The 13,885-nt window shown below is 46.5% G+C and overlaps 1 protein-coding gene across 1 annotated transcript in view; it reads left to right on the forward strand.

Annotated features, from left to right (window-relative positions):
* The first annotated feature begins 781 nt into the window (after positions 1–781).
* The window catches only part of SMC5 (structural maintenance of chromosomes 5), a 48,829-nt gene continuing 35,725 nt past the window's right edge, over positions 782–13,885 (forward strand). Inside the window, exons 1-6 of the mRNA XM_081881116.1 lie at positions 782–981; positions 1,945–2,086; positions 5,471–5,523; positions 5,681–5,843; positions 6,870–7,004; positions 11,736–11,876. Coding sequence (XP_081737242.1) covers positions 797–981; positions 1,945–2,086; positions 5,471–5,523; positions 5,681–5,843; positions 6,870–7,004; positions 11,736–11,876 — 819 coding nt within the window. The 5' untranslated portion in view covers positions 782–796. The remainder of the gene's footprint in view (positions 982–1,944; positions 2,087–5,470; positions 5,524–5,680; positions 5,844–6,869; positions 7,005–11,735; positions 11,877–13,885) is intronic.

A 13,885-nucleotide genomic window follows, 5' to 3' on the forward strand; every position in this document is an offset into this window, starting at 1 on the left:
CCAGAATAAACAAGACTTCAAACTTCAATTACGCCAGACATTAGAAAATTATTCAATTAAAAATGATCTGAAGGGGAAGCGAATTCCTGGATCCAATTACAGATAGGTAGCCGTGTTGGTCTGCCATGGTCAAAACAAAATAAAAAAATTCCTTCCAGTAGCACCTTAAAGACCAACTGAACTAACTCAGTTGGTCTTTAAGGTGCTACTGGAAGGAATTTTTTTATCCTGGATCCAAGGAAGGATTCACATTGTCAAAAGAGACAAGGCGGGAGCGGCCTTCAGGCGCCCAAGGGAGAAGCAGGGCTTCCTGGGGCCCCGCGGGGAGCCCCTCCGCCCAGCCCGGAGACGCCTCGGCGGGGCCTCCTTGGGAGGAGGCCGGAGCCCGAGAGCCAGCCCCCCCCCGGACGGGGCCCCGCCTTGGGCGCCTCCTTCTGCACACGTCACACGACGGACGAGTCACGCGCAGCCCGAACCCGCCCAACTGCATAATGAAGCACACGGCCGCCTGCTATTGGCCCTCTGTGACGTCGCGCAAAGAGGCTCTTTACATATCATGCCCCGCCCCGTCGCTTCCGCCGGCCCTCCCCGTGGAATTGGCCCCCATGGACTGCCCCCCCCGGGGGGCAGGGCCGCTCTTTCTCAGCTAACGGAAATGCTCCCGAGGCAGAAGGTCGCCCCCGCCCATGACGCGCGGTCCCAGCCCGACGTAGAGCCGCGGCGACCAATGGGAATCGGGCGCGCGCCGCCGGCTTGCTAAACCTTGGCAGCGCCCGAGCGCGGGAGCGGCGGCAAAATGGCGACGCCCGCGAAGCGCCGAGCGAAGAGCCCTGAGGAGGAAGCGGAAGGCGGGAGCCCGAGCAGCGGCCGCCTGCGCCGCTGGAGGCGAAGAACGGCCCCGCTGGCCGCGCTGGCCCCGCCGGAGGCCGAGCCGCCCTTCGTGGAGGGCTCCATCCTCAAGATCTACATGGAGAACTTCCTGTGAGCGCGGCGCGCGCGCGCGGGGCGGGAGGATCGGGGCCTCGTGGGCGGGGCTTCCCCGCGGGGGGCGGGGCTCGTGGGCGCCGCGGGGGGGGGCAGCCCCCCCCGCCGAGGACCCCTGTCCTGACCAGGCGGCTTCCAGCGCCTGCCTCCCAAATGGCCCTCCGGGACCCCCCCCCCATCTCCCGTCTGGGCTGCAGGGAGGGCGGGAGCGCCGAGCGGGCGGGGAAGTCTCTTTCCGCGCTGCTTGGTTCGACTTGAATCTTGGACTCGAGGCCCAACTTCGCATGTGGTGCCTTAGAAGAAACCTGCAGCGCCCCCCCCCCCGGAACTCGGCGGAGCGGCGCTCGGGACCTCCCTGCTGGGCCCCGGAAGGGGGGGGGCTGACCAGCCTCAGCAAAGGCCCGCTGCCCCTCCGGCTCGCGAGGAGACCCTCCCTGGGCCCCGGGGAGGCGCCGGCAACACGGTGGCACAAGGGACGGGGAAAGGTCTAAAGGTCCATCGAGGGAAAGGGAATATACGGAGGGTCAATATTAGCTAGGTTTCTGGTCCCTTCTAGAACTCCACTTCTGTGAATATCTTTTTGGCCTTCCATGTCCGAAGCTGCTGTTTTCCGAAAGACCCTGGCTATCTGGCAAAATTACATTTTGTAATTCTGTTGTCTAGTCACGGGCTATGTTGAATTAATGCCAAATTCCAATCTCTGTCAACCCAGAGTTCTCACTGTACATTAGTTTTGATTTCAAAATTCATCAGTGTATAGAATATGGGGTCTGCAGATATTTACTCCTAATATATTCATGGGGGGGGGCTAAAACACGAAGGACTGTGATAGTTTTGGGGGGAAAAAACACTGGCAAACTAAATATAATGAACTGGTGTTATAATAATCTGCATTTGATTATTCAGATTCCTTGATTTCCCACTTTCTAAACATTAAATTATAATGGCATTGCCTTTCAGTACTTATGATTCCTGTGTGGTGCTTCCAGGACCCCATCTAAACATGATAGTTGGAGCTAATGGAACAGGTAAATCAAGTATCGTATGTGCCTTATGCCTGGGATTGGCTGGAAAACCTTCCTTCATAGGACGAGCAGACAAGGTCAGGATAACTCTTTGCAATTTTATAGAATGGTATTCTTATGGTAATATGTTTAAAGTGTGGTAACAGCTTAAAGACTGTTTAATATGTTGGATGGAAAATAGAGGGCAGAATTTTGTAGAAAATGCATTGGGCTCTTTTCCCAATTTGACTTCCAAATTTTGTGTGTGTTAAGATACCTTTCTTTTCTAAAGCTTTGATATACTCTGGTGATTTCAATGTACTGCAGCACCCTTGCTTACTAATTTTGTGTGCAGCATACAGCACACAATTGTGTGCAGCATACAGCACACAATTGTGTAATTTTGTGTGCAGCATACAGCACACAATTGTGTGCAGCATACAGTACTAATTTTGTGTGCAGCATTCCCCACAACCCAGCCTATGCATGTGCTTCCCTAATCCAGATCCCCACGACCCAGCCCGCACTCGTGTCTCCTTAAGCCCCATCCTCATGACCCAACTTGCCTGCGTGTCTCCCTAACCCCCCCCCAGCTTGCACGCCTGTCCTCCAACCCCCCCGATCCTCATGGCGGGCCTGCCCATGTGTCGCCCGTCCCCTCCTCTGGAAGGCGCCGTTGACAAAGACGCCGTTCTTGCCCAGGCAGCGCAGGTAGAAGTGGGGTGCGTGGAAGGTGAGCTCAAGGTGGTGGCGCAAGAGGATGCTGGAGCGGCCCATGTTCATGTCCACAGCACTCTGCGACGAGTTGTACCTGATTGTCATTGTCGCCTGGTGCATCACAAACTCCACATCGTGGCCCTGTAGGTGTGCCAGAGCTGACGGCATGGCCAGGGTGAGGCGGCGCTTTCTCTGGCCGTGGGTGGCTCTCCTGCTCCTCGCCATCCCAGGACTCCTGCAGGGGGCTTTCCCCTCTGCCCGGCAGGGATCCCCTCCCTCTTCTGCTTGGCTGTGGTGGCTGGGCTGGGCTTCCCCTGAGGGGAGGAGTGAGCAGAAGAGGTGCTGCTGCTGCTGAAAGAAACAGGCACCCGCCCGCCTGCCCTGTTTGTCTGGCAGCAGTAGCAAGAGCGAGCAAGCCCGGTGTTTCCACCCACTTGAACTGGAACCATTTCCCCCCGCTTTTTTCTTCTTCTTTTTTTTGCAAAAGGCAGCCTTGCGGTTCAATGCTCTGCTGCTGCTGTTGTTTCTGCTCGCTGGCAGGGGAGAAAAGGTTGCTGCCCCACCAGCCCACCCCTCCTGCTTCTACTGCAGGGCAGTGGGGCTGCGGCTCTTCAGCAGCAGAGGCATAGCCCGGCTTTGCAGCACCACCTGCCTGGGCACGAGGACTGAGCCGTGTGGTGGGGCTTGCATGAGTCTCGGGGCACACAAGCAGCCAGCGGGGAGCACTGCCGGTGGGAGTCTTGCTTGCTGCTGCTGCTGCCACCGTCGTCTTGCCCCCAGCGGCGCTTGGCGTTTTCCAGCACGCTGGTGGCTTCTCGACGTCACTAGTGACTGCTGCCTCCTCCTCCACCACCATCAACACCCTTCCCTTCTTTTTTCTTCCTTCCTCCCTCCTCTTTCCACGGGTGGCGGAGATGGGGAACACGCTTAGTCAGTCCCTGCACGGTGAGGCTTCTGCAGCTTCCGATTGGCTGCAGGAGCGGATGCCGCGGAAGCTTGCGCGCTGAGGTAAATGCGGCGAGGCGTTTCTGTTGAAAAGAATGTGTGCATGCGAACATTCTTTTCAAGGAAATGCCGCGCTGTGCTGGGTTTACCTCAGTGCGCGGGGACTACTCAGTCAGTCCCCACGCGCTGAAGGGGCGTTTCGGCTGGTGGGCTGGATTTATGAGCCTGTAGGGCCACATCCAGCCTGTGGACCACAGTTTGGGGCCCCTGCTCTAAGACATGGGAAGACTTGTGGGTTAATTTGAAATGTATTGCCATCTTTCCATTTAATTCATGGTACCCAGAGATTTCCCTCAAGTTTCTTGTCGTCTTTTATGTCAGTTCTGCACCTAGTGAGATTACTCCTGCTACAGTTGCTTCAAAGCAGTTGCTGAGATCTGTGGATCTGAAGGGAAGCCCACCCTCTTGTGTCATCAGCTAGGATGGGTGGGGAGCCTGAGACTCACACGCCCCAGGCCCTTACCCCCTTTGTGGATCTTCATATAATGATTTCCCCCTCTGCATCTCTTTCATAGCTCTATTTTTATAATATTTTATCCATAATTCAAATTTATAGTAATTTTTTTAATGAATTATAAACTTTCCCCATTCTTTGTTAAAGTCAGTCTCTTCCTGGTTTCTAATTCTTCCTGCATGCCATCTTGGCATAGTTCATCAGTTTTATCTTCCACTCTTCCTTGGTCAGAGTTGTGCCATCTTTTCCATCTCTGGGCTAACAGCATCCATACAGCCATGGTCGCGTACATGAATAATTTCGTTTGCTCCTTTGGGACCTAAAATACCTAAAAGAAAAGCTTCTGGTTTCTTAGAAAAAGTTATTTTCAACATTTTCCTCAATTCATTATATATCATTTCCCAGAAATCTTTTATCATCTTACATGACCACCATATGTAATAAAACGTGACCTTTTTCTATTTACATTTCCAACATGTTTTAGACTTTGATTTATACATTTTAGCTAATTTATTAGGAGTTAAGTACCAACAATACATTATTTTCATATAATTTTCTTTCAGGCTGTAAATTTTAATTCTATTGTCCTTAATCCTTCCCATGCTGCTAATTCAGTGATACAACCAAAATCCTTCACCCAGTGAATCATAACCGTTTTGACCTGTTCGTCTTTCGTTTGCCAGTCTAATAGAAGTTCATACATTTTAGAAATTAACTTACCGGTAGTTTTATTTTCTAACAGTTCCCTTTCGAACTGGGAGGTTTTGTTTAGAAAACCATTCTTTTTATCCATCTTAAACACTTCATTAAGTTGATATTGCAACCAATCGGGGTACTAATTCTCTTATGTCTCCAAACCTCCTTAACTTTAACTCTTGATCTACTTCTGTTAATGATTCTTTATATGTTGGCCAGTCATTTCTCATATTTCTTTTTTCCACCAATATTGCTTCAAGAGGAGAGAGCCATCATGGTGTTTTATGTTCTAATAATTTTTTATATTTATCCCATACTTCATACATCGGTTTCCTTTTAACATGATTCAAAAAAGCTTTATGAACTTTAACCTTAAGTTAAGCGTGTCAACCAAATCTATTATTGCGTCGTTCAAGATCTAATATGCAGCTGTTTCCCAATGATATCCGTTCCTTTAACCAGCAAAGAGAAGACGCTTCAAAATATAATCTCATATATCCGGCAGGGAGAATTCGCCTCTTTCTTTAGCATCTATCAGTAATTAATATTTTATTCTTGGTTTCTTCCGCTGCCAGATAAATCTAGTAATATTTGTTTATTTTAATTTTAGGTTGGTCACTATGTGAAGCGGGGTACTAACAAAGCAGTTGTTGAAATTGAGGTGTGAGTAACAATCTTGTTTCTGTTTCTGTTTGGTCTAAATGTTTTAAATAAATTATCTTACTGGCTTTTTTGCAGGGAGAAGCTGCCACATACCAGATTTTTAACCAGCATTTCATGGCTGGTTTTTTAAAAAAACACTTTCCCTTCTCTTTCTTAGGTTTAAGAAACCATCCAAACTTGTTATCACACGGGAAATGTCTGTATCAAACAACCAGTCTGCTTGGTTTATTAATAAGAAACCTTCCACTCTCAAAATGGTAGAAGATCAAATTGCAGCCTTAAATATACAAGTAGGCAATCTGTGCCAATTTCTTCCACAGGTATGTAGTAATTTTTATGAGAGTGTATTGTTCTCTCTTCATTTTAAATTCTAAAGGATCGTATGCTAAGGGAAGAGCAAAATTATTGTGGTAAAGTAAAATTAATGTCAGAGATGCAGAAAATACATATGGATTTGAACATGGCTTTTGTTTGATGCAGTGATGAAAAAATTCTAGTTCTTTATGATCATGTACAACTCATCAGAATTGTTTCAGACATTTAAATAAATAATTTTGCTTTATTTGTCTACTTCCTTGAAGTGATAGAGCCCTAAAATCAGCATCTGTGCCTTCAAGAATTATTCTTCGAAATTCTGCAGGACAAAAATTGTGGGTATAATCTTGTGCTCTGTAAGGGTGGGAAATACACAGAGGTGTATTGCAGTCTTCCCTCTGAACAACTTGCCTCTGTTGCTCTTCTGAATTTTATGAGACCTGAGAAGGCCATTCAGTGGCAGTTGAAGCTGTCTTTGCCTCTTGCATACAGAATTCTGTTACTAGCTTTTCTCCAAGTTCTTGTGCACACATTCAGCCCAGAAGTAGTGGTGGGTGGAGAGTTGGCAACAGGTTGCTGCTGGTTAGATGCTAAAGGATTTTCTCTGTTACCAAAATCCCCTGCCTGAGTGACAAATGTGCTCACACCAGGGGAGGATGGTGGTGGAGGAAGGTGCTTGTAATTAAGAAGCTTTAGTAATAGTACAATTGATACAGTGTACCTCTGGTTACGTACTTAATTCATTCCGGAGGTTCATTCTTAACCTAAAACTGTTCTTAACCTGAAGTACCACTTTAGCTAATGGGGCCTCCTGCTGCTGCCGCGCCGCCGGAGCCCAATTTCTGTTCTCATCCTGAAGCAAAGTTCTTAACCCAAGGTACTATTTCTGGGTTAGTGGAGTCTGTAACCTGAAGCATATGTAACCTGAGGTACCACTGTATTTTACATTGGTCTGAAAAGTACCTTTTGCTACAAAGTGTATTACATTATTACACAAAGCACCATAGGTAATTTGGATTCTTGCTTTGCAGGACAAAGTTGGAGAATTTGCAAAATTATCCAAGGTTGAACTACTTGAAGCCACAGAGAAATCGGTTGGTCCTCCAGAAATGTACAAATATCACTGTGATCTGAAAAACTTTAGACAGCGAGAGCGAGAACTTGAGGTACGTGGCTGATATTTGTGAGAAAGTTTTTCTCACTCTTTTTTACTTTTAAAATAAATTCACAACAGTTTTACTGTTCTAAGAGGAGAATGTGATAGCAGAAGGCCCCTTCCTTAGGACCAGAGGTTAGGGGTGCTGCTTTCTGATTTTAGTCAGAGCAAAGGTGCTATTTTTGAATTGGCAGCCCAGTCCATGCTAAACATGGAGATGCAGATACTATCTTGCCCATCCTGCTTTTTCATTCCTTGCTCCTACTATTTATAATTTGCTTACCAAGGTTATTATTTCTCATCTCTCTTTCTCTTGAATTTCATATGTCCTGCTTTCCTATCTCTTCTTAGAAGAACAGGCTGGAGCTTCAGTTTTAGAAACTGACTAAATAGGAATTATACTTACTTTTGGAACTGGCTGTGTTGATATTTCAATAAATTTGTTTGGGTTTCTGTGTCCCCTTTATCTAATCAGTGTGGCAGAAATCCATGGTAACTGCAAGAGACAGTTTGAGCAGAAGTCTGAGCAGCAGCCAGCACAGCTGAGAGCAGGGAGAGGCATTTGGGATTTTTACATCTGTTTGTTGGTTTCTTTTATAAAATTTATATACTGCTTGATGGGGGGGACCCCTCACAAAGTGTTTTACACAAAGATAATAAGGCAGAGAAAAATTCACAAACATACTTTAAAACATACAAAAGTTAAAATGAAAAAACATTAAAATTACCTCAACTTTCTAGGCATCTGGGTAGGCTTGTCTAAACAAGAATGTCTTTAGCAGGTGCCAAAAAGAGTACAGTGAAGGAGCCTTCTTGATCTCAGTAGGCAGGGAGTTCCAAAGTGCAGGTGCTGCCACATTACCAATGTGGAATGGCTATCGGGTGTTATGTAGCACCTGTAGTATTCCTAGTTCTGCCAGTTGAAGAGGTCAAGTGGGCACATGTGGGGTAAGGTAATCTCGTAGGTAAACTGTTCCCCTAATATAGTAGAGGCAAACCTTCCCATTTGGCTTGCCAGATTATTTTGGCCAAACCATGCCCAACTTGCCCAACACCTGAGCTCATATATGATGTCAGGTGTGTGGCAGGTAAAGTTGCAGCTAGGCCAAAAGGGTCTATGCATGGACCATTGGTGCTTGCAAAGCCTTATGCATGGCATTTTGCAGCCATCAACAACCAGCCAGTCAGCAGAGCTTGCACATTGCTTGGCACCAGGCTTTGGAAATGCCAGCCACCAAATGTCCACTCTTGGGGCTTGCACAGTGCTGTGCTTTTGCCTGTGCAGGTCACCTGCTATAACTGTCATGTGAGGAGATTGACAAGGCGGCAGTCCCACCCACTTGTCAAACTTGGCCCACAGCAGGTGGGGGAGATAAGGATCTGACTCACTGCCTTTCTGGAAGAACTTCCTTTTTGATTTTTAACATATTTTCTTGCTTCTCTGAATTAGTGACTTTTATTTCTGTAATTATTTATCACCTACAAAACATCTGAAATGTTAGGAGAACTGTAGAGATTAAAAGGCGAGACAGTCCCTGTTCCAATCCAATAAACTTAGCAGTAAAGAAAACAGAACACAGAGGGAGGAAAGCACCGGAGCAGCTGCTCTTCCTGGCCCCATCTGTTAGCTCGATCTGCTAGCTCTTGCTCTGTTCTTCCTGCCAGACAGACAGTACAGCCTCTGGTATCCTGGCTGGTGGCAGAGGTATATTACAGCCCAGTCCTATGCATGTCTACTCAGAAGTATGTCCCATGGAGTTCATTGGAACTTCCTCCCATGTAAATGGGTATGGATTTCAGCTTTACTGGCAGGCAGAGCAATCCTATACTCCAATGTGGGAAGGATGAGGCAATTTACACCCCCACTAAACCAACAACTGCCTTTTTTTAAAAAAGGTTTTTTTAATTAAAAATTTTATTGGGTAACATAAGTACATAAAGCGTCTCTGCTTTCAGTTCAGTCCTTTCTACAGATCAGTTATATTCAACACGAGACAGTAATGGTTTAGACAGTATAAGGTTGGGGGAGATGGGGGGAGGAAAAGGGGGGTAGTAAACTTCCATTCTTTTACATAGTGTATGTGCCAGGTTTTTGTGTCAGCATCACGTGGGTAGGTTTTCTTTCTATTCATTTCTTGGTTGTCATTGGCAGTGAAGGGGACTGGGGGGCCCAGGGCCTGGTTGGTTGCCTTCAGCTGACTGCAGTGAGTTTTGTTTGCATGTTTCAGGGGGAGGAGTTGTTGGGTCAAATTAGCCATGTTGATTCGAATGCTGTCGGTGAGTTCTTGTTGGGCTGTGTATGTAATAAAGGGGAGCCATACTGAGGTGAAGGCATTCTCTTTTGCTTATCTCCACTCTAGTTTGAATTTGTTGGTTAGCTTTTCTAGTGTTATGATGCTCCTGGCTGCTGAGAGTAGGTGGCTTATGAGTTCTTTGTGGTGTGAGAGTGCATTATTGTCTTGAAAAATATTCAATAGGTTCAGTTCTGGGGTGGCTTCTAGTAGCTGTTAAGTCCCAAAAAATATGCAAAGTAACTTATGTTCAAAAGGGTTGGGTTTGGGGGCAATCCCATTACATGTGGAGGTATGTGCCTATAGAGTTGCAACCTCCAGCATTTTGGTGAGGTTCTTGGGTGTATAAGCGCCATCTTTTGTAGTGTTAGGTACTATCTATAGATAAGCTTCAATGTGAGTTTCTTTCTTTTAGCTGAGATGGATTTAAAGGGAGGCTTAGACCAGTTTAGTCCATTGGGTTCGGTTTTTTTTTAACCCTATGTTGTGCTCCCATTGCTTTTTGGTTGAGATGATGTGTGTGAGATTCTGGAGTAGTATTTTTTTGTATATTGTGGATACCCTTCTCTTGCCATGTTCCTTTACTGTAAGGAGGTTTTTGAAGGTGGTCAAGGGCCTAGTAGTTGCTGCTTTTACTGCCGGGTTATTTAAGAAGGACCAACAATGGCCTTATCCTATGTTTTCAGCCTGGGAGGGTAGGGAAAAACAAAGCTTGAAAAATCCCCAAATGGTTTTAAAATGGCAGATACAGCCACTTAATAGAAACACTGTTAAAGTCTACCAGTCATGGCCAGTGTGCTAATGTTGCACACTGATGTCAGCTAGAAGGAGGAGACAATGCACTCAGGCTGACAGACACCCCAATTATGCCCTCCTATCCCCAGCACCAAAGCTGCCAGATATGATTATTCTATAGCACCATCCAGAGTGTGATCCTCAATGACAAATTTATGGAGACACCAGGCATCACTGCATGTTGTTTAGTTTTTCTACCTCCCAAGTGCTCACATGAATTGCTTTTAAGTAGAACAGCTGCCAGCTACAAATGGATTGGTTCTTCCATGAGCCAGCATGTTGTTTTGGATGCCCTGGCAACCCAAGGGATCTTTCTTTTAGCCTACCCCCTGCCTAATATGTTGCCTAGTAGGCTTCTCAGCAGCACCCCTTGCCTCCCTTTCTACCCTCTGCTAACTGAGTGCTTCATACATCCAGGAAGCAGCATTGATGAACTTGAGACACCTGCCCCATCCCCATTCCCAATCAGAGTGATCAGGCAGTGGTGGGGCCCCCAGCCTCCCTTTCTCACCACTGGGTCTCTTTCTGAGGCCAGCTGAAGCCAAGTCAGTCTAGGGTTCCCTTCTAATTTGCCTTCTAATATGCCTCAGCTCAAAATCAAAAGTCTCGTTTGTGCAGCATCTGGGATGGAATGGATCTTGAAAGTGAAAGACACTTGCAGGGCTGCAAGTGTCCCTGCTGCTGGCATGGCGGGTACAATTCCAGTGGCATCTTGGAAGTTCCAGGGGCATCTTTGGCTTTCACTGTATCCTACAGCTTCTCATCTGCAGATTTCAAGTACAGTATAGGATTGCTCACTGAGGTTGTTAGATATACTGTATTTTGCTGGTGAAATAGTCGTATTGTGTAACTGAAATGTTGTTTTAGGTTTACTGTTTGATTAGTCATTCATGAGTTTAGTGTAGTTCAAACTCCTTTATTTAGTGATTGAATTATTGTGTGTATATAGATTCTGATATTTTTGTATTTATTGGTATGTACTTTTGGTTAGCCACTTTGCCTAGCTTTAGAAAAGAAAATTGGGGTACAAATATTTAAATGAAATTTATATACTTACTGTTACATTGACTTGATTGTTAACGAGGTTCAGGCTAACCAGGGTTCATGCTTTAACAATTTGCTGACTTCTGATTCTCTGGTTTCAAGTCCGTCTCAAGTGGGAACATGGCTCGCCTTCATTGTGCTGACAGAAATGTTAAAGTCCCAGTTGTTTTGTCTACACTGTTCATTTATCTACTGGTTCTTATAGCTGAATTATGAACCACGTTTGATTCCATATTAGGAAAAGGAAATGCATAGTTTAATTATTCAGCAACAGCAGCAGATATCACTGGAACAGAATCATAGTTAAATGCTGTGGAATACCTCTTTGCTATCCTGGTATCTCCCATTTGCAAGGATTGAGAGGACCTAATGCAAAGCATGTAACATTTCATTGTTTCTTGATAGATTAGATTACTATTGATACCAAACCTTCATTTTGTATATGGGCTTCTGACTTGCACTCTGACAAGTAAGATCCATTTTCCATTAGAGAAGTGAGGTGCTAATTTGATAGAAATACTAATTCTTGTGTATTTGAGTTTCAAAGAGGGCACGTCACAATTACAATTTAATTGAACCAACTAAATAACTTGAAATACGTATTCTGACAGAATTCATGTAAAGAGAAACATAGCAACCTAGAGAAAATGAAGCAAACAAATGAAAGGTATAAACAAGATGTGGAGCGATACCATGAACATAAACGCCATCTGGATTTAATTGCAATGCTTGAGAGAAAAAGGCCCTGGGTGGTAAGTTCTTTTTTCATTTCTTTTAGACTTTTGGGGAAAAACAAAAAGAAGTGTAATGTAACAAGTGTACTTGAATGAATTGTAGAAGTGGATAGAAATAGAAGAGGAAAACAAATAAATCACAATTATTATAAAGATGACAAGATGAATTGCATTTTACATTATTTCTTTATTACTGTTATTAATATCTTTGCCATTCAAGATACAGATCTTTCCAAGGCAGCTTACAAGTAACATCAGTAACATATTGTCAGGGAACTGCCATCGGAGAGACAGGTGGTGGACAGGCTCCAGGAGAATAGGAGAGAATCTGCAGCAGAAGAGGGAACCAGCAGGGGGAGTGCAGGAGTCACAGCGGAGGGGAGGCTCTGGGATGCTTCCAGTGAGAGTAGTGGAGAGGTAACGGGACCCCCGTTGGGAACTCCCACCCTTCGCCGGAAACTGTCACGCAGAGAGTCACGAAGGCGCATGTCCGTCAAACAGCTTTTATGTTGGCGTAAATTCCGTAGACGCCCACTGTCAGATTCTACCAGCGACTGACGGAGTCATGCTTTGGGGGCTCCGTTAGTGCATCGGTTTGGATGACCAGCCAAACCCCAGAGGGATCAAGCTTTTACGCACAAGCAGCTCATTATCCCATCACAGCAATCTGACAGTCTTTGAAAGCAGCTTGTGCAAGCAGAAGGCATCATGAGCGAACCAGCCGGAACCGGAGGAGCAGGAGCTGGAGCTGGAGCAGGTCCAAGCCTGGAAGAAAGGTACAGGGCGTTGGAGGTCCAGCTGGCACGGCAAACGGCGAGGCTCGAGGAGAGGAGGGCTCAAGATGCAGATAAGGGGAAGACCACCCCACTTGCCAGACAGGTGCCTGGACTGGTGCAGAAATTTGGGGGGGGATCCCCGGAACTATCAAGCCTTTAGGACAGAGATGCAATATGCTCTCAATCTACTGTTTGATGACTTCCCCGACGAGAACTCTAGAGTGGCGTACGTGATTGGCCATCTAGAGGGAGGGGCGAGGGACTGGATTCGGCCCCTGATGGCAGCCAGTAATGAAATCTTAAAGGACACAATGAAGTTTTTCCGCGCCATGGACTTGATGTTTTCCAGCGAGATCGAGCAGGGAGTGGTGCGCAGGCAGTTAATGGCGTGTAAACAGGGGAGCCGATCTGTACGTGCGTACTGGACTGAGTTCACCATGCTGATTCATAGACTTGGGTGGGACCTTGCTAGTGAACCTATTCAAATGCTGTTTGAAGAAGGTCTCTCTCCGGCAGTGAAAGATGAACTTTCCCGGGCACCTAGGGCGGAGTCTATGGATCAGCTGACTAAATCAGCGCTGTCCATAGGGGCACGCCAGGAAGCTAGAGCTATGGAAAAGCGGGAAGGAAAGGGGGAACGTTGGAAGGACTTCCGCATTCCAGAGATTCCAGAGCAGCCTTTCCCGCCAGCAGAGCCGATGGAACTTGGAACAGCGCGCGCGCGCGCAGTTTCAAACACCAGTGAAGGGCGGAAGGAGGGAAAGAGCGGCAAGAGATGCTATCTCTGCCAACAGCCAGGTCACTTTGCCAGAGTCTGTCCGCAAAGGAAGGAATGGCAAGGGATGGCGGGAACTGTTGGGGGGAAGGAGGAAGAAGAAATCACGGAGCAAGTAAAAGCCAACGCCTGGTTGCCAACATCAGGGCACAGCAGCCAGGCCAGGGAGTAATGAATGTGCCCACGCCGGAACCTCCAAGACCAGCGCTTGTGATAGAGGTGTTGCTGGAACTGGCAAACGGACACCCACTGAAGATAAAAGCGCTATTGGATTCAGGTAGCTCATGTAATTTCATGAGCAAAGAGTTTGCAGCTGAACACCAGATACAGACTATCCCATTGAGTAAGCCTTTGCAGGTTACCACGATTGATGGGAGGGAGCTGTTGGGAGGAGAAGTGAGCCAACAGACTGTACCAATGATAATGAGGGTGGCACGACACACCGAACTGATAGCGTTTAACGTAGCCACCTTGGG

Source organism: Podarcis erhardii, assembly GCF_964252035.2.
Source record: "Podarcis erhardii genome assembly, chromosome: 11".
NCBI classification, from domain to species: Eukaryota; Metazoa; Chordata; class Lepidosauria; order Squamata; family Lacertidae; genus Podarcis; species Podarcis erhardii.